Source organism: Apodemus sylvaticus, chromosome 9 (assembly GCF_947179515.1).
Source record: "Apodemus sylvaticus chromosome 9, mApoSyl1.1, whole genome shotgun sequence".
Lineage (NCBI taxonomy): Eukaryota > Metazoa > Chordata > Mammalia > Rodentia > Muridae > Apodemus > Apodemus sylvaticus.
Window position 1 is genome coordinate 64633020 of NC_067480.1, and position 24668 is coordinate 64657687.

Sequence of the window (24668 nt, forward strand, 5' to 3'; positions counted from 1 at the left end):
ATTAGCAGTGAGAAATGGGCATGCCCGATCACCATACACTATAGTTCTGAAGTAGCTGCTACAATGAGCTGTGTGCACTAGGCTGAGCATTGGCTTGAAAAGTCCCCCAGATGCAGGCGGACATCTTTCATGACACTCAAAGGCTCAGCTGTTTATTCTTTGTCTCTAGGGCTCCTAGAACACTGGCTTGCTGGTCTCCTGTTTTGCTTTGCTTTGCTTCTGAAATCTTTTGTTGTAGTATTTAATCCTTGCATCTGTTCCACTGGACTTAAATTCCAAGGAGAGTTCCTTCTCAACATTAATGTATATTTGTGTTTTTCTCAGTTTCTCACTCATGGTTGTTTAAAGGGTCCTAAATATAAAAAACAAGAATGTTTACAGAATTAATTAAATCCTATAGTTAAAACCATTTTTTTTTGTCACAAATGAAGAATCCCAGTCCTCACATGGCCATTGCTCAGTACCATCCAGATAAGAGTAGGAACTGGAAAATGAAGGCCAATTTCTTTGATTCCTCAGCTCTCTGGAACATTACACTGTGTCAAACCACCTCTCAGCTGGGAGAAGTGGTAAGCCTCCATGATCAAAGAAGGCTTTGTTGTTTGTCCAAGTTGTTTTTAAAGAATTTGAGATAATACTAACATAATTACTATGCAAAAAATGTGTTAAAATAATCATTGAATTATAAACTGGTCACAACAGAAAAGGCCTTGGAGATACAATATACTAGTTTCACAATAATGAAAGGAAAATCTAATGTCTCTAAGCTCCTTTTGCATTTTAACACAATATGTGTGTCATCAGTGAGGTCTGCTACAGCAGTTATGTCTATGTCACAGCTTACAATTATATTGGAAAGAAAATCTCAGAGTACACAGTGATAAAACAGTCATGCACTCCCCCTGTTCTTGTCATCTGTGCCTGTTGCCTTAGTTTCTAGCTTGTTCAGTATCAGAGGTTACTGCTTCTGCTTCTTCTTCCTCTTCTTCATCTTCTTCATCTTCGTTGTCGTCTTCATTGTCATCTTCATCATCATCTTAGTCTTCGTCATCGTGTTGTCGTCTTCTTCTTCTTCTTCTTCTTCTTCTTCTTCTTCTTCTTCTTCTTTTCTTCTTCTTTTCCTTCTCCTCCTCCTCCTCCTCCTCCTCCTCCTTCTCCTTCTCCTTCTCCTCCTTCTCCTCTTCCTTCTCCTCCTCTTTCTCCTCCTTCTCTTCCTCCTCCTCTTGCTACTCCTCCTCCTTCTCCTTATCTTCCTCCTTCTCCTCTTTCTCCTTTTCCTTCTCCTCCTTCTCCTTTTCTTCTTCTCCTTCCTTTTCCACCTCCTCCTCTTCTTCTTTTCTTCATCATCCTCCTCCTCCTTCTTTTTCTTCTTCTTCTTTCAATTGGAAAAATGCTACAACTGCTACTAAGACAACAATTCTTTGAGCCCAATATATGTGAGAGAGGAATTTGGAATCAGACATTTTTGGCATTCAGAGATAGTTTAAGATGGTTCAAGTACCTCTAAGTGTAACACAACAGGCAAAAGCCCTCACCACCCCCAGTGTTTGCCTACAAAGGTATTTTATTGCTGAAACATGTTGCACTGTGTTGCCAAAATACATTTGATAAAGAGTATTTGTAGTTGTGGCTGCTCTAGAGACATAACTCTACTTTAACCAAAGGGCCTAAGTTTCAGCATGAAAATGTAGAAATTTCAGGAGGATGATTTATATGTAATTTATAGAAATCCATTATGGAATGTTCATTAACTCAAAAACAGAAGAATGGAAGGAAATGGTTTTATATTGCTATGATAAGGGTTTAAATTATCTATGAAGAGGAGCTTCCTGACAAGTACCAGGCTTGGTTACCAAAGTGGCTTTGGAATTTCCTTCCCTAGTTCTCAAATTAATATAACTTCCTTTTAAGACGGTGTAAGAAGTCTGTGTTGTTAATTTGGGACTTCGCTTATGTGTTTGTTACTTTGTTTGTTTGAAATATACTACAAAATTATATTTCTTGACCACTCATCATATTTTACAAAACATATTCAAAAATGGTAATTTAAAAATAAGCCCTATTAAATTCTGAAACATGTGTGATCTAATGAATTCCTAAACTTTATGGGGAGCATTCACATGCTTTAAACAGGACCATGGAATAGGATGAGAGGACATGAGGCAGAAGAAGGAAGTATCTCCCAGAGCTGTCCAGAGCCCTCCGCTTCTCCAAGTGTCAACCCAGCTGCAAAAATGCTGGAATATCTGCTGACTTCCTGGATGTATTGTTTTTTTTTTTAATAGTCTTAAAATACTTTGGGACAATATCTATTCAAACACTGTATTGTAAGGAAAGCTTTTATTACTAGGATAGCCTTTTAATTTAGCATTCTTTGCTATAGTTCCTGTTTGCTTCAGGGATCTGCCGTAAGGAAAGTAAAAACTACAAGTTGGAGTGATGATCATGGTTTCTGGAAACTGAAAGACACAACTTCAACACTTCATTAGGTATTGCCTAGTATTGTCTTCTAATTGCTTCTTATACATAAATCTTGCTTATCCCAACTGAAGACTCAGAACTTCTTGAGGATTATGATCTTGATTTATGCTTCTTTTACATTGTCTAAAAGTCTAAGACTGTGCTGAGCACAGTCTTAGACTCATTTAAAGTAGATTAATTTATCTGTAAGTTAGCTGGTCACCCGCATATATTTTCCTAACATCTCCCACATTGTATGTGTGAATGAGCACAGTGGAGAGCAACAACTAAAGAGGTATTAACTCTGAATATGCAACAAGACATCACATGTTTTCAAAATATAAAATCATCTCTTCAAAGCCAAGAGAGTGAGACAGACAGTTAAATTCATAAGACCTTTTAATGATTTTTATATTTAACACATATGCTACTTTCCAAGCCCTGGCCAAAACATTTCAAATATTGACTTATTCTCCATACGAATTCAAAACTGTAAGGATCACTATTACCCTCATTTCATAATAAGAAACTGGGGTCAAAAAAGAAGATTCATTTGTCCAGGGTCAAACATACAACACTCCCCAAATGTGACCTGGAAAGTGTGGCTTGAGAATTCATGACCATAATTATTCTATTTCCTGAGAAGAAAAGATTGATCAGGAAAGAAGGAAGTGCTTCCTTCTTCAGTCTTCAATAGTTTCCATTTCTGTGTCCAAGTTCAACTCTTGCATCTATTGGAAAAATATGGACAAAAGAAGGTAGTGACCAGTGGCTTTGGGGGGTAGAGTGGGCAAAAATATTGGGGTCTGCTAGATGGGCCAATGATAAATAGACTGTATAGAGAAAAGGCATCCAGATTCATTAATGTGCAAAAGAGGAAAATCAAAGGAGTAGGTTTTACATCTTGCTCAACGTGGTTCAGAAGCCAAGAACAGTAGAGTGGAGAGTAGAAACAATTTTCAGGGAAATAATAAAATGATTTTTAGGGAAAATCATGTTTACCATTTACGCTTGAGAAATATACAACAGCCTGACAACAGCTCCCTGCCATTAAAACAGATGATAGAGTATAAGTGATTCTCTGTGGAACCCTAATACAGGAGAAAGATATGCAAGAAAAGTCTGCCCAGGTGTGTTGGAAGATGTCAGTCTTTCTTCCCATTCAATATTGTCTCTAGCTAAAGCAGTTTCAATGAGACAGAAGATTGTTGTCCTCTGTAGATATATCCCATGAGATTCATGAGATGACTTTCCAGAGAAACAAACAAACAAACAAAGACAAACCCAACCATGAAACACTCCTTGTGCTTGTGGATGACAAGACAGTGTCAAAAAGTCCTTATTTCTAAGGTAGGTGCTAAGCCTTCTCGGCTTGCCAAAGCTCTAGGTTTGAGGGTATTCTTCGCTGAGCCCCAACAGGATCATATATTTAATTAACTCTTCGAAGGGCAGTGTTTGGAAGTATCATTCTCATATCCCTTAAATAGAAATTTAGAGAACTCAAAGAACAAACCAAACAAACAAAAAGGACAAAAATATGTATAGTCATTAGGTGTGTGTACACATGCCCAGTTAAAACACACATTGCTACATACCCCATTCCTTTCTTCTGGAAACTTGCAGTAGCTCTGCTTTTCCCATCCTGGTTTACAGAGGACAATACCCTGGTCACTCTGTAGCAGTAATTTGGGCTACACTGCTTTGACTCCCAGTGGGTCATATATGCCATACAGCCACCCAGGAGCTATCTGGATTTGAGAATGGAACACACACACATACCAATTAATTTTTGACATGCCATGACTAGCTCAAAGGCCGAGCACTCTTAAACCTTTCCCTGATAGCAAATGTTCCTCTCCAGTACTCCTGAGACTACTAAACCTATTACCTCCTACCCCAGGCAAAATCTTGGAAGTGGCCATTGAATTATTACATGGCAGATTGGCTATCTCTCCTGCAGCTCTTAAATGTTCCATCTTTCTCCCCCACTAAAACATTTTGATGCTCTCTCTCCTCCTCTCTCCCACATCCTAGCTCGAGCAATTATAAGGGTCTTTCCCTGTCTTCATTTGCCCAACCATTAGCCACTGGCATCCTTGTTGATTGATCAAAAACCAACTGGGGACAAGAACCTTCATCATTTGGACATGAAGATTTCCAATTAAGTCGAAGCATTAGAACCAGTCCCCAACATCACACTTCAGGATTTAACCTGCTTCACTTTTTCTCTAGCACAATTCCACTCTTGAGGATGCATGCTTCATAAGAGCTGGCATATTCCTAGTACCTAACATTCACTCAATACTAATTGTTGAGTGCATAAATTAATGAATTATGAATGAACAATGTGCTCACCTCAGCTAGCACAAGAATTCTTAAGAAAAGGAGAAACTATCCTTTCTTTTTTTTAAAAAAAAAAAAAGTCTTTTGTGACTAGACAATAGACTCAATATCCAACATCTAACTAACATTTCTCTTTATGAACTGGGGATAAAGGAAGTAAGGAAAAAGCATAAAGAAAGAGGAAGTCCTCACATCAGAAATTTCCTTGACTGACCTTGAAAGTCCACAGACATCTACTCTACTTATGGACACTACATGTGTAGACAGTCTGACTTCAGGAAGGATTTGTGTTTACAACTGAGCAAGCACTAAACAAAACATGGAAAACTAGGCACACACAAGAGTCAAAAAAGGCATTAAGAATGGAACCCCAGGATAGAGAGATAGCTCAGTAGGCAAAAATGCTTTCTGCCCAAACCTGGCAAGTTGACTTAAATCCCCCAAACCCACATAAAACCTCGACATAGTGGCACACATCTATAAACCAGCATCCCTACCAGCCAGAAACATACAGGCCAAATAGCCTGAAGTACCTAGTCAATCAGAAGCAACAAGAGAGACCCTGCCTTAACAAAGTAGAAAGAAAGAAACCACTCTTAAAGGATGTGTTCTCACCCTTCCAACCTCCACACTCTATACTCCCATCCTATCTCCAAACCCACACACACAACCGACCCCCATCAGAAATGGGCAAAGAGATACCTTATTTTGTTGATGGCATTGTTCTTATATCAGTCAGGGGCAGAGCTCATAGCAGTCCTTTGTTCATCCTAGATTGGTTTAGTGACCAAACCTGTCCTATGCCTAGGACTCATAAAAATCAAATCAAACCTAGGCAGTGCAGCACAAGAAAAGGAAGACAGACAGAGGCCTTCAGACTGCCACCCACAGACCTGCTGCACAGCACATGGCACAGGTGGGCTATCGACACCTGCTTGTCTCATGCCACACAGCACAGATGTAGGATGTCACCCAGGGGCCCACAAGTCACATAGTCAGGCTGACATACGTTACAGACAGATGGGAGAGAAAGAGAAGTGGAGCAGCATGAGCATTGTAAAGAGAGAGGGCTGTTGTGAGCAGCCAACCTGGCCACCTGAGGCCATGGTGAGGTCCCAACTGAGCTACCACTGAAGGCTATGTCTGAGTCCATGGCTATGCAGAAGTGGGCTTCAATGCCGATATCCGTGGTTCATATTACCGCTAGAGATCATGGATGTTCATGGTTGGGGCTGCTCCCAGGGACCATGTGGATATCCAGGAGCTATGCTCTGCCCCTCCTCAGTGCTCTGGAGAGCTGTTCCCATCTCTCACCAACAGTAGCACTTGGGAGAGCAGGCCTTGTGCCTTACCAAGACAACAGAGTGGAGCTGATCCTGGTGGCAGGGGTGTGGATGAGCCACCTCAAGGGAATGAGTATGGGAGATCTGACCCTGCCATTTATCTGCTGTAGGGTGGCAAGGGTACAGAGGTGATATCTCCCATCCCCATGCCTCACCACTTCCAGTAGTCAGGAAAGCTGCCACAGGGTCATGAGCTTAGACAAGTTATCCATACCCATCACCAGCTGTAGCACTTAGAAGAGCAGGCTCTGCAGCTGTTCCAAAGCTATAGAGTCTCCATGGCACAGGGCACCTCACCTACGCACACAGCAGAGCAACCAACAAATTGGGAAAAGATCTTCACCAACCCTACATCAGATAGAGGGCTAATATCCAATATATACAAAGAACTCAAGAAGTTAGACCCCAGGAAACCAAATAACCCTATTAAAAATGGGGTACAGAGTTAAACAAAGAATTCTCACCTGAAGAACTTCCGGATGGTGGAGAAACTTCTTAAAAAATGCTCAACTTCATTAGTCATTAGGGAAATGCAAATCAAAACAACCCTGAGATTTCACCTTACACCAGTCAGAATGGCTAAGATTAAAAACTCAGGAGACAGCAGGTGTTGGGGAGGATGTGGAGAAAGAGGAACACTTCTCCATTGCTGGTGGGGTTGCAAATTAGTACAACCACTCTGGAAATCAGTCTGGCGGTTCCACAGAAAACTGGGCATGTCACTTCCGGAAGATCCTGCTATACCACTCCTGGGTATAAGGATATATGCTCCACTGTGTTCATAGCAGCCCTATTTATAATTGCCAGAAGCTGGAAAGAACCCAGGGATCCCTCAACAGAAGAATGGATGTAAAAAATGTGGTATATATACACAATGGAGTACTATTCAGCCATTAGAAACAATGAATTCATGAAATTCTTAGGCAAATGGATGAAGTTGGAGAACATCATACTAAGTGAGGTAACCCAGTCTCAAAAGATCAATCACGATATGCACTCAATAATAAGTGGATATTAGCCTGGAAAACTGGAATACCCAAAACATAATCCACACATCAAATGAGGTACAAGAAGAACGGAGGAGTGGCCCCTAGTTCTGGAAAGACTCAGTGTAGCAGTATAAGACAAAACCAGAACAGGGAAGTGGGAAGGAATGGGTGGGAGAACAGAGGGAGGGAAGGGGGCTTATGTGACTTTTGGGGAGTGGGGGACCAGAAAAAGGGAAATCATTTGAAATATAAATAAAAAATATATCGAATAAAAAAAAATGGAACTCTAGTATGTAAGCTAGAGTATATATTGCAAGTCCAGCTTTCCTTGCTTCTTTGGTCACTTAGGAAGGGGACCTTCACTGCTACAATTCCATTGTTCAGTGTGCCTATCATCAGCATAGTAGCAGGACCAATAATTTCAATATTGCTATATAGGTCTAAATAGAAAAGACCAAAGAGACATTGACCTGAACCTGGTCTAACTGTGATGCTAGCACAATGAAGCAAGAATTTTGTCATGTTTGAAATGGGTTAAAATGTAGAGATTGGAATCAACTATCCCTAGCTAGTAGAAAAAGTAGGCATTTAGGTACAGAGACTCCTGAGCTTGCTTGACTTAGATGCCTGAGGTATTGGTAGGCAGCTGGTCAGGCAAAGAATTATAAGTCCTAATCACACCCTGGCATGCTCTCACATGTTGGCTGCAAGAGAAAAAATCACCCTTCTCTATGCACTGTACCTGGATTTACACATTAAACTAGAAAGAATTTAGAATCGCCTGGGAGACACACATCTGGGAATATAAGGAGTGGGTTACAGGAGGCTTGCTGAGGAGTACAGATAGACTGTGCATGTGCTTACCTTTCCCGCCTTAGGTCCTGGTCTAAATAAAAAGGAGAAAGCAAAGATCACCCCCCACCTTTCCTCTCTCACGGCTTCCTCACTTTGGTTGCAATGTGACTAGCTTGTTCATGCTGTAGATCCGGCAGCTAGACCCATACATACACCATGGCTTCTTCTCCAGGATGGGCTGTGAGGTCAGATAAACCTTTCTTTTCTTTAAGTTATGCAGTATGTAGACATTATAGTTCTCTAGCTGCCAAGTTTTCCTACTAAGGAAGCACTTTACAGTAGAAAATAGATGCCACTCGCTTATCTTTGCGCACTCCAAGGCCTAGCATTTACTTCCCCTTCAGTACCTGGTTTCAACCATAAACTCCCCATCCTCCATTTAATGGCTGCAACAATTGTTATTGATCATGTCACTTGCATGTTCAGAAACATTCAAGATTCCCCTTCATTGCTCATTGCATTCTAAGTCTACTACCTAATTTGTAATGAACTGTACAAAATGTAAGGTTTATGTTGCTGAAGTTCTTCTTAAACTTTTATACCAATTTCTCTCAGACAGACATGGGACTTGGTTTGGGGCAACACAAGAGAAAAGTTTGGATGCTCGGAGTTATCTCAAATTCTAGCTCTTACCATTAGTACTATATTCTGTAATTAATTTTTTTTAGAACAAAAAGGTTTTTTGTTTTAGATAGCTTTTCATAATTCCCATGGTGACCACAGACTTCAGTTTTATGTGCAACAGCTCTTTTGGAGAGTGCATTTACACCATGATAGATCTTGTCCAAAGATGGTGACAATAATCTCTCCTGTGACACTCACACTTGCTAGAGTATGGGAAAGTGGTGGAGTCAGGTCCCCATCTCTGAATCTGTGCTTGGGCACAGAACACTGTGGATATGCCAAGTTGGGAGTTTCAAATCCTGCCCTTAAAACTGTTCATAGCCTTTGCTTTTAATCTCTTATAACACTAAAGCACCACATAAAGAAATCTAGTATCCCTGCTAGAGAGATCAGACAGCTTCTAGAACCTAAATAGCAGAAAAGAGATCTCGTCAGTTCTGCAGTGGCAACAGGTATGACTAAAGCCATGTCCTCTGGGATTCCTCACCTCAAACTGTAGCTGAAAACAGCAAGTAGGGCAAAGACTGTTCCAGTTGAGTGTTGCCAAGACAACCAAAGAATCATGAGTGAGTGATGTGGTTGGTACTATAAACCACTTAGTCTTAGTTTGGCTTGTTACAAACCCATAGACCACTGGTTGAAATATCATTTGTGTTATTCAAGATTAACTTAAAACATAAATAAACTCAGAGGTAGGCATGATGGCTCACACCTATAAATGCTGTCTAAGAAGCCGGAGTCAAGGGCACTGCTTTGAGCTTGAGAGCAACCTGGGCTACAGAGAGAAGCCAGTCTCAACCAAACAAATAATCCTCAGTGTACCTTCTTATTTAAGAAAGAGCCTCTGTGCTTTGGTCTCTCACACCTATCCCTCTAATTCATCTATCTGACTGTACAATATCCAACAATGCGATGCAAAACTCATGTGAATCAATGCAAAATCAGGGTGAAGTGATTATAATGTGAAATTGCAAATCTTTCAAAATATGAAATCATAAAAATTGATGAAGGTAATGTCAGAGGAGCCCTTGAATTGTGGTCAGCCTCCACAACCAATGAGAATTTGCAGCTGTAATAGTTGACATTTGGGAGAAGAATTCTTTGTGAATGACAGCATGATAAAAGCCTCAGAGGGAATGACTGGGATGTCACCATGTAGGAGAGGCCCTTGGGAAACTGATAAAGCTCTCCAATATTTTTTAAATAATGACACTCTATGATTTACCAACAGAAGCCAAATGTAAAAGAACGTGGTATCATAATACCATATAATTTTGTTAGAAAATCAAGCTTATGAAAATCAATGCCAGATTCATGGGTCTTTTTTTTTTGTTTTAATATTTAACACATCCACTGTCCAACTAAAATACACAAAACATAAGTTTGTTTCAGAAAAATTTTAAAATTCTTAAAAGGCACAAGCAATCAAATCTTTTGGCATTTTGTAATCTTGGTTTCTAAAGGTCTCACTTTAAGTGTGTGGTGGGGGCTACTGATTATCTTAGAAAACTGGGAGCCTTTATAATACCTTTAATGCATCTTCCTAATGAGCAGGAACTCATTGAGGGACCTGGCACACACGCTCTATGAATGTTCCATATGACAATGGATAAGGCAACCAATGAATATATGATCCTAAGAGCTACTGTTTCTTCAGTTTACGTAGAAGTGTTGCCATTAAGAAAGACACTGTCCCATAATCAGTCCCTGACCCGGTACTAGCTGACATTTGTTCTTGAAATCCTTCATAGCATGCCTGTCACAAACCTCCTGCCAAGAGCACTTTCACAGGCTGGATACATTTAAGACCAATTCAAGCATGGAAAGCAGTTTTAGGAGATGAGTCCTGCATCCCAAGGGTCCGGCTAAGAAGGGCCACATGTGAGAACAGGTGTGCCACTTCGCAGAGCAAGAATCTGGAAATGTCAAGCATCAGAACCACTCCAGCTCAACCTGGCTCGCAGTCACGCTTCTGGACCTGTGTCAAGACATGCCTCGAAAAGATGGGAAATGAGAAACGTTCTGCAGGAATTCAGAATTACTGGAGACACACCAGTTACTTTCTTTTTGTTAAAGGTGCTACTTGAGGAGAGGGGCTCTATCTTCCATCTTCTAAAAAAAAAGCATTCATTCAAAAGATTTCCATCTCTTATATAACGGTTCACAGTGTGCAGCGCTGCTTGCTGTAACATCCCTGAGTCTAAGCTCTTTCAGATTGGATTGCATCCCATCTTGGACAGGGCGCCAAGCTGGGTTCCTTGTCAGTATCCTAATAATCTCCTGTGCTTTGCAAATGAGAAACTAACACCAAGAACCTGGCAGCACAGACCCTCTCAACTCTACACCTCCCCTAAGGGAACTCGGTGTTCTGCAACCTATCAGTCAGCTCTGGGGCAAGAGCAAACAATTCTTTCTGTTACAATAACTTGTATCCAGGAAAAAGAAACAGGCGCTCTGTAACATAGCAGCCAGAGAAAAGTTTACTAGCTTTAGCCAATCAGAGGCTGGGGAGCTCTGCCAAGTTAACATGTTTCTCTCCGCCTCTAAATGAACTCATGATTGAAATATGGCATTGAACTTTTTTTTTATTAAGGAAAGGGGTGTAGGGGGGGGGAAGCTACTGCAGAAAAGAGCTCGGGTTTGTGAGGAGAGTGGTTAGGAAGTGCGTGTGCTTGTCACTGATCCCTGAGTGGGTCCTGTAACCTTTGCCTTCCACTGGGTGGAGTAGATCCTTTAAGAGCAGCGGAATGCAGTTTCCCTGATCAGCTTAGCCAGTTATTCAGAACTTCTGCTAGCCCTAGAGAGCAGTGCTCACTTCAGACCAACCAGCCTCCTGTGCGTCTTGAGCAAGAAGTTTCCAGCGGGGGGGAGGTAGGTTTCCATCTGTCCAGCCATGGGAGAGGACGCTACACAGGCAGAAAAGTTCCAGCACCCGAATACAGACATGCTTCAGGAGAAGCCATCCGGCCCCAGCCCAATGCCTTCCTCCACACCGAGCCCCAGCCTGAACCTGGGGTCCACGGAGGAGGCCATCCGAGACAACTCACAGGTGAATGCTGTCACTGTGCACACGCTCCTGGAGAAATTGGTCAACATGCTGGACGCCGTGAGGGAGAACCAGCACAACATGGAACAGCGGCAGATCAACCTGGAGGGCTCGGTGAAGGGCATCCAGAATGACCTCAGCAAGCTCTCCAAGTACCAGGCCTCCACCAGCAACACAGTGAGCAAACTTCTGGAGAAGTCTCGCAAGGTCAGCGCTCACACGCGGGCTGTCCGGGAGCGCCTGGAGAGGCAGTGTGTACAGGTGAAGAGGCTGGAGAACAACCACGCCCAACTCCTCCGACGCAACCACTTCAAAGTGCTCATCTTCCAGGTCAGTGTCCCCAGCGTACCCCTCCACCTACTTGAGCCCAGTCCTCAGAGCTCTCGAGGCCATCTTCCCATCTGCCCTGCCAGTCAAGTTTCTCTCACACACAAAGCTTTGTCCTCTAGCTGCCTGCTGCAGGCTACTGGGAAATGTGGCCATGAGGATTGGAATCTCCCCGATCCTTCAGGCAAAGCCTGTGTGCCTGGCAGGCTGGGGACATGTGTCAGTGAACACCTAGATGCACTTGGTTAAGGGTGGGAAGCCGAGCAGGTGCAGGCGCCCACTCTAGTCAAATTCATTTGTCTCTTTTCATTTGGAACTTGCGGCTGTGGCTGCAGCTGTTAGCTGGACAGGGCAAATTAATCCAGTGGCTGTTTATTAACTCTTAGTGGAAGTGAGGTAACTATGTGAAGGATTTGTTTTCTTTTGCTCTGACCATGACACACATCACCTTTAAACCATCCTTTTTCCACGCCTCCCCCACCCCCCCCCCACCCCCCCACCCCCCACCCCCGTGTTTGGGAAATTACCGGAATGGAAAGTTGAACTAGTCTTGTTCTTTCAATCATCTTTTGTCAAAGCAATCTCCAGTTCTTTTCTAGAAAATGATGTGAATCAAAGTGAGAAGCAAAGTGTAACTCCTTACAAACACGTTAAATACGCCCTCTTGTTGCTCAGGACGGAACTCCAAAGTGAAATAGAAGAAACGTTATCAGTGGTTGCCACAAAGACCAACACTTTGAATATCTTCCCCTGCAAATAGTTGCCTTACCATGAAAAGGACACTTAATTTTTTTTAAATGCATCAATGATGCAATTTATGTAGCAAAGGCTATCTGGGGACAGGAAGATTGCATGGAGCGGTTGTTCAGCCAAGTGGTGGGCATCTGTAAATCTAAGGGCTGCCCTGCTTAATGCTGGAAGCCCTTCCATGGCCGGCGTTGAGCCAAGCCAGGCCCCAGGAAGCGCTGCCACCCTGCCTCCGGGTTGTCTCCTTATGATCCTGTGAACAGGAGAGACTTTCAAAGCCACGGAGGGGAGAGGCTCTAACCAACAGATTGTGAAAGTACACAGGGGGAGCCTTCATCTCCCAAGAGACATTTAGAAACTGGGATTTAAACCATGGGAGCTTTCTTTTTTCCTAACGAATCTACTCTGCCAAGTTAGGACTCCGGCCTGCCTATCTCCATAAAAGGGAAGAGGAATCTTGCTGCCTCTGTCCTCCCCAAATTGTTCTTGAGAGCTGAGAGGTCCAAACAACTGTCGTTCCTTGTATCTCACAGGTTTTCTGCAGTTGGGAAACTTTTAGGCTTTCAGTGCAGATGCAATCACTTTTCAGGAAGCAGCTGAAAAAGCTGTGGTCAGCCACACCAGGATCTGTGATCCTACCTTTATTAGCCTACGAGATCCTAGAAGCCATAGCCCTGAAGACATTTCTAAATTAAATAGTGATTTCAAAACAAAGCAGAACATATACAGGCCTATCAAAGGAAACTTCAGTATGAATCAAGGAAACTTTATCTCATCTTATTCATTAAGTAAGGAAGGAAAGTGTTCATCTATTAAAGGAAAATAAGGATTTTAAGGTTTAGTTTCTGTGTTGATAGGAAGGTTCTACAGTTGTGAGAAGAAGGGATGGGAGATAAATGACTACACGTTCAAGAGAATTGTGAATCTTACTATTGGGGATCTTAAAGGCATGTATTGTTGGTGGGGACCTGACAAAGCCATCTGTTTTGTTGCACTGAATTGACAGGTGTGACATCCCATTAGAAATGGTAAAAATCCCCCCCCCACAGTGATGAAATGGTGAAACAGGGGTGCTCAAGTCCAGAACAGAAACTATGGGAAAGCCAAAGGAAAGAGTTCGAGCTGTTAGAGGCCTGTTAAAAAGCACCTCCAACTGGTGTAGAGAACAATGTGGAAAGCAGGGAACCTCAAGCCTGTGACTAGACCTTTTCCTACTCAGAGGGGGTCCTCTGCTAGCTCAAGGGAATTAGAATTCCAACTCTGAAGACACAAGATGGTTATTTGAAAAACAAAATGTAACTGCAGTCGTCTTCAGTGCTTTGTCTCTTTTCTTTCTTAAAGTAGGGGTTTTAATAGGGTACCAATTATGCTAATGGATGAAACAATACTTTTTATTACAGTGAAGTCCAGGATAGTGAGTGGGAAGACAAATTTTCACACAGACACTGGCTCACATCCTAGTTGGTCACTTGCCAACTGTGTTGATCATTGACACATTTGATATCTGGAAGCCCCTGTTTCCCCTTATACACAGACGATGCTAACAAGAGCATGAAATAGCTACAGTCTTGATAAACCCAGCGTGCACTGTAAGGCCCCTCCATTCTCTGCACCCTTGCCTATCCCTAGTTTACCAGTGAAGATGCTGAGATTCCCTTCATGTGCTTGGTGTTTGTCTGAAGTTGTACATAAGTGACAAGGTTGGCATTCAAAGCTACATTTAACTGGTCCCAGAATATGTGCTTTTAAACTGTAGTGCTTCCTGGCTCATATCTCTCCCACAAATGAGGGTAAAGGAAATGACATATGCAAAATGATTCTTACAGACTGGCATGATGGAAGTGCTCATTGAGTAGACTCTATTACTCCATGACTCTGAAATGCAGGGCTGAGACAGGCAGCTCCACTCCTACTGAGTTAGAAATGCTGTTCTTAGGCCAGAACTGACCCCACCCTTCTGAGGATCTTGAAATAGCTTTGTCCCTTTTTGGTTGAGGCTTGCTAGTGCACACACATGCACACATACATTATACGGCTACCACCATGTCAGCATGAACATTTTTATCATAATCTATGACAGCAAAGGACTCTATCCAAAATACCTACTCTAAATAGATCCTTCTAGTGTCAGCATATACATCAGTTTGGCCGAAGGGGACTATCCCAGACCCACAGAGAATGTGGATGTCATATACTGAACTGATAGCACTTTGTCTTAAAAAATTGTCATTTTCAGTACTTTTCTGGCTTCTGGCTTAGGGTGATAAGTATTTAAAAATAAGAGCAATGTTCAAAAAGATAAATCTGTCCCTTGACTTAGGCATATTTAGTACTGTAATGTTGAGAAGAAGATCTATGTTTACAATTTGTGGGATCCTGTCACAGCATTCCAAATCTACCTGAGTGTGTGTCTGCTTGTACATATGCATTTCTGTGTGTGCAAATCTGTGTGAGTGTGTATCTGTATGTATGTTTGTGTGAGTTTATGTGAGTAATATATCTTTGAGAGAGTGTGAATGTATATGAATGTGAGTGTGTTTGTGTGTGTGTGTGTGTGTGTATTAGATGATTTTTAAGACTCTTATACATTTGGACTTTTAATTCCTAACTTTGTTTTAAATCCATCCTATTAAAAATAAGTCATGTATTTATTGAAATCTGAGTTTCAGTAACAGTTTCCCAACACTATTGTAGCTATTAAGCATATAATTCCTTAGTGATAACTTCAAATTATAACCATCAGTATCTAAGAACTGAAGAAACTTTCCCCCTTTGAACTCAGAGATATATTTGAAAATCCCGGTGAAATTCAGCAAGTTTTAGAAACATTTTTGGCAATAGTTTAATATAATATTTCAGTACATATACTCAATATATAATGAGACACAATATAATGAGTCATAAGCCAGAATAAATAAGACTTCTGGGTATCGCTGCTCAAAATATTCACGGTAAGCCTGGCAGTGGTAGCACTTGGGAGGCAGAGGCATCCAGCACTTGGGAGGCAGAGGCAGGCAAATCTTTGAGTTTGAGTCCAACCTGGTTTAGAGTGAGTTCCAGGACAGCCAAGGCTACACAGAGAAACTCTGCCCCAAAACAAACACAAAAACAAAATAAAAGTGAAAATATTAATGCCAAAGGAATACCACATTTAACACTTTTCTTGGAAGCATGTCTATCTTTTACTAAAAACAGAAGTTATAAAGTAGAGTTAAGAGAAAATTCTGTCTGTTGGTTGAAGGGCTGCCTGAACTTCACAGTAACTGGCTCTGGGTTCAGAAGGTGCCACTTATGTCCTCAGTCCATCCTGGGAATGATTATTTGAAAAAGCAGCTTGAGAATGATTTCAAAACAGGAGACAAAATGAGAGAGTGCATTAACAGCTTGTAGTGCTATCCGCATGGAGCTGGGAACCTGGGTAAGAAAAGCCAAGCGAAGTTACTACCTACTTGCCACAGATGGATTTCTGAAAACGTGAGTCTGTAAATGTACTTAAACAGTCATCGCTTGGGTTCCTTAATGAGACCAGAAGTTTAGAAGTGTGCTAAAAGTTAAATCTCCTGATGATTTTTAAATTGGTTTAAGACAGTACTTTATCCAAAATCGCTGCTCTAAAAGCTGTTCAATTGGTATGGACTGCAGAGAAAGGGGAATATGAGTCATCAAATATACCTTGATATGAGAACCCTCCATGTTTGTATCACAGGTCAATGTTTCCTTAAAAGAATATTGGTTTTGTTATGTTACTTATCCAGTGCCCTTTTTGTTTATGATAAAAAAATTAATACTGTTTCTTACTGTTAATAGTTACACTTAGAAAATGTCAGCTTTGTCCCTGGCACTAGAAGTGAATATATATACATATATATACATATGCTATGTCAGTTACACATTCTCTAGGTTTCCCACCTTTTAAAGGCTCTTCAATGCAACTTAACTCCTATGATTTTTATTCCTGTGTGGAATTAAATACATTTGGTGGATGGGTACATCATGGTATTGTTCCTGTGAATGGTAATTTTTTTGTGGGATGTAGATTAAAATCACATAATCAAATATTTTTTAATCTGGAAGACCTCTTAATAATCATTTAGTGTAACCTTATTTTATAGGAAGGAAACAGAGGATCGGAGAAACAAAATAACTGTTGAGGTCTCATTTCATTGATAAGAGAAATTGTAGGATAGAATTGTGAAACAGGTAAAAACTATAAAGTCACTGTGGTAAAGTTCATGTTTATGAGTTTTACTAGATCAGCTTTTAAATAATTCAATGTGGTTTAATTTTTTTATATTTATGTTTTTGTGTGTGTGTGTAAGAAAGAACTAACCAATGTGATCTTTAAAAAAAAAAAAAAGAACCCTTGATAACACTGAAAATAATGAGACTTTTAAATCCTCCAGTATGTGAAAGACTGCCCAGGGATTATACCTAATGCATTTTATTCTTATGACTTGCTGATTCCACCGACAGCCGCCCTGCGGGTGCAGTTCTAATCAATGGCTTTATCCACTTGGCAATCTATACCTCAGAAACACAAATTGGAGAAAACCATCAATGTGTAAAGGAGACCTATAAATCAGAATGTCAGGTGGCGTAGTTTCATTTTAATAACTAGTATTTAGAGATTATTAAGGAAAATATCCCATGGACACAAATGTGTGCCTGTCACACCCCAGCAGGGTGGCACCGTGTCATCCCAGCAGGGTCCACCATGTCCCTGTTATTTTTGCGAGTGGCAGGAAAGCAAACATCTGGCTTCTCTCTTCTTACTCGGGCTTTTAAAAGACTTCAAGTTGGATTTCTTTCCTACTGCTAATCCTAGAGCCTTTTGTTTTTAAGTTTGCACATCTGTATATGTACAGAGATTTGTATCACCAACTTGAAACGCTGGCGGGTTTCTCTGCGTTGGTATTTCCATGCATGACTGGGACTATTAGTTCAGAAGGATCAATATAAATAGCAAACAAGCTGAAGTGCAAGGAAAATGCTACTTCTCAAGAGTTTGTTCCATTCCTTTCCCCCTGAATGCTGCAAACATATCCATCATATAGGTTAGAAGTTTACTATTTAATATTCCCTTTCTTTGAAAACCTCCTAAGGGTCCTTGTGAAAGGTCACAACCAGGAACACCTACATCAGTGGTGGGTGAGGACCTTTTTTGAAAACAAAGGACAAATAACCACATACTCCTAGAAGCTTTTCCTCGCTAGAGCTGTCCAAGGAAATAAACCGCAGGGATTCTCTGTGCCATTTCAGGGAGTCACATATCCCATGTAGACAAACGAGTAGCTAGCATTAGTGAGCAGCCCAGGGTTATGGATGTGTGTTTAGCCTCACCCTTAAAGTAGCTGCCAGCCTGGGAATCTATAAAAGAACCGCAGGTCACACACATTACAACTGGAGGTGGACGCCGAGGTGTCGCCTCACTTGTAGACATGTGAAGTAGAAGGTGTTTCGTGGCAGTGTGTAAGAGGATTACGTAGTACACAGTGTGCACTGGTAAGGGAGCAGCTGTAGCGGATCCTATTCACATAGAACACCGCTGAACTAGCCCAACACCATGCATCATATGCTTTGTATAAGAGAGTGACTTGGAAAGAAGGGAATTGGTATTTTTCCAATTCTAAACAAATGGTTTAGAAAAAGAAAGAGATCTGTGTGCTTGTAAATTTACAAATCCATCTGTGAAAGGGAAAGGGCAGCCTTCAAAAAAGATGCCAAAGAAAGATACACACTGTCCAGTAGACAGAACATAAAATGTTTGCCAATAAAATATTTCCCAGGTAATTAAAATGACAGCTGAAGCCCAACAGCTAGCTGAGGAGTCGGCCATTGCTCAGGAGTTTCCAGTTGCATAAAGACACAGCCAACGTATTCTGGGTTATCTCTGCCCTTGCTGGGTTAATCCCTTAACTGGCATCAAAGAGCTCGCGTGTAAATTTTCCTATACATTTTCACATTTCACAGAAGAGTTCTGCTGGTTTTCCTCCTTCTCTCACCCCACCTCACCCCCACATTCAGCCTGCATCTACCACTGCTATTCCAAATCACTCTCTGCTCTCCTCAGAACTATCCTTGAAGGATGCTTGAGAGGAGGAACCAAAGGGCCATAAGACTCAGTAGGAGCTCCATGTTGGCAATAAAATTTACATTTAAGAAAAACTAAAATGTATTTTAATTCTCCCTTTTGTGAAAATTGAAGAATGGAAAGCTATCTGATCTACAGCTTTTGATTACCCCGAGAGCTTATGGTATAGACAAAGTACCTTAAGGCTTAGTTTTTATGGATTTCTACCAGAATCCCTTCTTTCGTCACTGAGGACTTTTAATAACATTTCACTGAGGTTTTATCCTTCCCTGCAAGCAATGACTGACAAATCTCCTCAATGCTCTTAATCAAACCCCAGGAGAAATTATGCTTCAGGACTAGCCATCAGAGCCCTGGCTACTTCTGTAAGTCTACCTCTTTCTGTAATATTCATCTGTCCACTGGAAAGAAAATCCTTCTTTCAGAGGGAGAAAGTGCCCCTCAGGCCTTAGCTTCTCTGGTTTCTCCGGCGTCACCAACATTCAGCAGACTTCCTTCTAGACACAGAACTAAACAGGCCCATTCTTCTATAACCCTCCAGCCTGCCACCGGATAGAGCAGTCTACACTTCAGGTACCTTCGTGGACTTCTTAAAAAGCCATCTTACCCAATGTGCTCATTTAATGAGTGGTTGTTAAGCTTGACCTGTTGAGACACAGTGATGAAGACATGATAAAAATCCTTCTAGGGAGTATATGCCCATGAATCCAAATCAACTTCACCAGGAAGCATGGCAAACTATTCTCCTCAAAAGTCCACGTTGAAAAGAATTCCTGGGAATTATCCACTGCCAGTAGGATAAGGGCCTAGGAGATCAGCTGCACTAGGCTGAAATCTGGGGTAAGCCGGTGTTTTGCAGGTCTTGGCAGGTAACACCACTTGCTCTGAATCCATGGGTGTGGTAGCTATGACATGTAAATAAGACAGAATGTCACAGCACTTCTTCCTATCCTCTAGCACTTATTTTTCCTCTCTTCCTTCATGTTATCTGAGCCTTGGAGGAGGGAGGAAGATTTATAAAGATTCCCATTTAGATCTAACCAAGCACTCAGTCTCCTATTCTCAGTGCTGTGAACAGTTATGTATCTTTCTATTGACTGCTGCCCAGGGCAAAGAGAAGTTTCTGTGACCACGAGTAAGAATGGGCCTGATCTATGATCGCAAACATCAATATTTAAAAGCTGCTTTGACATTATGACCATTTAGCAAAATAATAATAGCAGAATACTAAGAACTGTGATCTCCCCAAGCCAGAGTTACAGTGCCAGGAACGAAATTCCTTCCTGTGAAGCAGGCCTGAAATGCAATCAGAAAGCAGTTAGCTACTCACATAACAACCATACCCACTAATGTGTCAGTGACCCTACCTTGCCTGGCAGGTTGGTATTACAGGATGCATACTTCAATACTATATAAGACCACTGGTGTGTTTTCTCTCTTACAATAGCCTGTGTAGCATCCTCTAGCGTGTGAAAGACAGCAATCAGGGAAGCCAGACAGACTTTTAAATCTGCAGACTACAGTTAACTTCTTTCAACCTCCAAGTGTGCTGGGCTGGCTGAGATGCAATCAGGTCATCTGGAGTCTCTGGGTGCAGCATAGGTGGAAAGGAGTTTGGATCTGCGCCCTGCTTAGATTCTTGCTGAACCTCTGATGGCCCTGAGAGTGCATTTTGAAAGCTACTAATCTAGGTCAAATCCTCTGGTTCATATTTGGAAAGAATAGGAACCCAAGGAGATTAAGCTATTTGTTGAAGACACACAGCCATTTAGCAGTACAGCAAAGACTCTAGGCTTCCTGCCACAATTCTCCATCATGTGCTATTATTTTTTGATGAAAACGTGTAAGTACCATGATAATGGATTCCCATGTAACAGTGAGAAAAAGAAAACACTTAAAACTCAAAGGTGCTCTTACACACTGTGGTCAAAATCTGTTTGTATTCAAATCTCTCAGCAAGCAGCTTTATGCTTCAGAGACAAATGTTCTGTCTCTACCATTCCCCAAAACTCTAATAGAAGGCTGCATTTGACTACATGAGAAGCTGGGGAGCCTGAAGAGAAAAGGTTCTCTTCTACCCTTAGCTGGGTGGGAGGCCAAAGAAGAAACTTCATACTGTGGGCTTGATGCTCTCCCTGGCCACACATCGTGCCTGAAACATAAGGCTTCATGAGCAGACCTAGGGAAAGCTGTTCCTTTCTCTCTCTCTCTCTCTCTCTCTCTCTCTCTCTCTCTCTCTCTCTCTCTCTCTCTCTCTCTCTCTCTCTCTCTCTCTCTCTCTCTCTCTCTCTCTCTCTCTCTCTCTCTCTGTGTGTGTGTGTGTGTGTGTGGTATGTGAGTGGAAGACCAGGGAACATAACCAAGGCTCTAAACCTTGATTAGTTAATGACACCCCCCCCCCCTCAGTGCTCTCCTTTGCCTCCTTATATATATTTCCCAGCCAGACTTTTGTGTTCCTTTGTAGTGGGATTTTGTCACAGAAGCTGTGCCCACGTCCCTCCCTGTCCTCACCCCTTTCCCTTGATTTGAAGGAAGGCAGGAGAGGCCTCTGGGTTCACAGCTTTATAACTTACTTTATTTCCTTTATCTGGGCAGCTTCCTGGCCTATATGAATGAGTCAGGCCACTTCCCTCTGCCTGTCACTGATAGTCCCTTGCCAGTTAAGCGTCATGGTACTCCCACTGGCAGGCCTTGGCCTTATCCAGCCCAAGGTGAATGACGGCACCCAAATTAGAACGCCTGCTTCCTCTTCTGGAAAGCCACACTTTGCTTCTGTCATGTGCACTGCCTAGAACACAAACCCAAGTCACAGCAGTTTAGGACTCTTTGTTCAATATGCTATCATCATAAATTCACACTGCCCTTCTTTGCAGGAAGAAAGTGAGATCCCTGCCAGTGTGTTTGTGAAGGAGCCAGTTCCCAGCGCTGCAGAAGGCAAGGAGGAGCTTGCTGATGAGAACAAGTCCCTGGAGGAAACTCTGCACAACGTGGACCTCTCCTCCGATGATGAATTGCCCCGTGATGAGGAAGCCCTGGAAGATAGTGCAGAAGAGAAGATGGAAGAAAGCAGGGCCGAAAAAATCAAAAGAACCAGCCTCAAGAAAGTGGATAGCCTCAAGAAAGCGTTTTCTCGCCAGAATATCGAGAAAAAGATGAACAAGCTGGGAACAAAGATCGTATCTGTTGAGAGGAGAGAAAAGATTAAGAAATCGCTCACACCCAACCCCCAGAAAGCATCTTCTGGGAAAAGCTCCCCCTTCAAGGTTTCTCCCCTCTCCTTTGGTCGTAAGAAAGTCCGAGAGGGAGAAAGCTCTGTAGAAAATGAGACCAAGTTGGAAGACCAGATGCAGGACGACCGTGAGGAGGGTTCGTTCACAGAGGGTCTTTCTGAAGCATCCCTCCCCAGCGGCCTGGCGGAGGGCAGCGCAGAAGATGCTGAGAAGTCCGCACTGAGAGCGAACAGCTCAGGTGTGGGCAGTAACGCGGATCTGACCATTATGGAAGATGACGAAGAGGAGCCAGTAGCCCTGCAGCAGGCCCAGCAGGTGCGCTATGAGAGTGGCTACATGCTCAACTCCGAGGAGATGGAGGAATCCAGTGAGAAACCGGTCCAGCCAGCTGTGTTGCATGTGGATCAGACTGCCTGAGTGCCCTGCCGGAGCTCTGGGCCAGCTGCCCTCAGCGGCTCGCTTGGGTACATCCACATTGTGGGAACCACCCTGCTTCTCTTCATCTCTACCTGCTCCCTACTGTGACTGTCCAGGCCTTAGTCACTGACCAGACAGTAGCCTCAAACAAACATGGGATCACAGAAGCAAACTCCCAGGGATCCCATTTCTAATTTGCTCGTAGGTTCTATTTCTGTAGAGTTTCTCCAAGATTGCAAGAAGAAAGAAATGGAGCAGTTTAAAACAAAACAAAACAAAACAAAACAAAAAAACAACAAAAAACACACACAACTATCTCTTTGGCTTAGTCAGAAAAACTAGAGGATAGTTTGGATAGTAGTTATAAAAAGTGATTTTTTTTTTTTTTTGGTCATTTTACCAGCTTGCTGAATAGTGTAGCAGTAATGTAGTGAATTCTGTGAATGATTATTCTTCAAGTCTGTGATATAGAATATACATAAGTCTGTAAGCTGAGAATATAACTCTTTGTTTTAAGGAGAAAATAGTTACAAAAGATAGAGCAGAAGGATCAGCTGGTTATTCTCTGATAGAAACCATTGTTTGATGTAAGGGTGCTGAAAGGCTGTGCTGATGGCGAGCTACTAGCACCAGGACTGCTGAGATAGAAAATTAAGATGAAAAGATTGGAAAGTGGGAAAAATGGAGGGCAAAGGATGCCAAAAAGGATGACAGCAAAGAGAAAAAAAACTGACTTTTTAAACCTATTATGCTCTTTAACAATACTAAAGAAGTCCATATATCTTATCTTCTCAATATTTTATAGTCTAGTATTAAATAACATAACCAGATATTCTAGTGTAAAAACTATAGTTCTTCTTACTAAATAAATGGCAGTACACATCTTTCTGTGAAAAAAGCTCAAAGAATATTGTCTCTTTAACATTGGAACAAATATAAGTCTCAAATAAGTAGTATGTACTTTTTTTATGGGAACGTCAATCAAATGATTCTTTAATATTTTCCACTTTGAAGTGACCTTTCCATTCCAAATATGATATAGGTTTATGAGGTATTCAAACTTGCACGTTTAAGAACTGTAAAATGCTGGGTTTTTAAATCACATAATGGTAATTTCATTCCAGGTAACATTTTATTTATACATTAATTTCACAGGATATTAATGTTTTAGCTTATAAAAGCATGCTAGTGCTTTATTTCATGTGTACATTTGTTCTAACATGCTAAAAATTTGCTTTATCTATTTTTCATTACAAAATGCCAATGCTTTCTTATAGTGCAGCCTGAAGATGGGAGAGCCAGGGCTCAAACTCTCTCCTCTTACTGTGCAGTAGTACAAGTGACCCACACACAGCGGTGACTAGGCTGCAGTCCCAGGCTGCACTCGTGACTTTCAGAGTAGGAGTGAGATGAATCCTGAGTGTTGATGGTGTAACCTATTCAGCTGTGAGGAACAAATGATTTTTATTTTCAATTCATGTAACCCCAAATACTAAATTGTTGAACTAACAACGCCTGTGTGAAAGAAGATTAAATAAACCAAAAATAAAAAGTATAGAACAATGTCAGTTTGTTTGGCAAAACACTCTTGCAGGCAGAAGAAATTGATTTTAAAACGCTCCTCTGAGTGTATCAGTCCTACCGATTGGGCCAGTCTTGATTTCCCTATTAACTCCGTTTTCCTTTCCCCCTTGATCTCATTGAGAAACCCGACACTCATTCTTCAAATTTAACTTTCTTGGCACTGCCTTGCCACCTCTACGGCATCTGAATTTATTGCAGCAGCTTGATTAATTCGACAGTTCCATCTGCATTGGATAGTATTGCACCGGCCTTATAATACTTTCAATGGTCCTGCAAGCCTCAGTCTATTGAGCTTTTTATTATACTCAGTTCATTCCCTCAGGTACACTGTTGTCCTCTACAGTGCCATAGACTATATGGACACCATCATATAGCACCCAAAGCAGGCTTGCCGCACCTTCTATGGAGTGACTGTCACTGTGCCTGAAGAGGCGGGGATTCATCGATCCAAGAAACATTTCTACTTCCAATTGCAAAAAGAGCAAACAAACAAAACAGCAAAAAACAAAACTTTCTCATTTATTCCTATACACTAGGTACTTGTCAGTGGAAACTGCATGCAAACGTCTTAAGTTTTACTGAACAATCACATTTATTCTATGTTCCACAATT

General features: G+C 41.8%; 1 protein-coding gene across 1 annotated transcript; it reads left to right on the plus strand.

Annotated features, from left to right (window-relative positions):
* The first annotated feature begins 11229 nt into the window (after positions 1-11229).
* Cavin2 (caveolae associated protein 2) lies at positions 11230-24040 on the plus strand. The gene is made up of 2 exons (XM_052192717.1): positions 11230-11990; positions 21699-24040. The coding sequence occupies exons 1-2, from the start codon at positions 11508-11510 to the stop codon at positions 22470-22472; spliced, it is 1257 nt and encodes a 418-aa protein (XP_052048677.1). The 5' UTR covers positions 11230-11507; the 3' UTR covers positions 22473-24040.
* The last annotated feature ends 628 nt before the right edge of the window (positions 24041-24668 follow it).

Coding starts and splice junctions, on each gene's coding strand:
- Cavin2 (XM_052192717.1), top strand. CDS start 11,508: ATGGGAGAGGACGCTACACAGGCAGAAAAGTTCCAGCACCCGAATACA. Junction 11,991..21,698: donor TCAAAGTGCTCATCTTCCAG/GTCAGTGTCCCC, acceptor CCTTCTTTGCAG/GAAGAAAGTGAGATCCCTGC.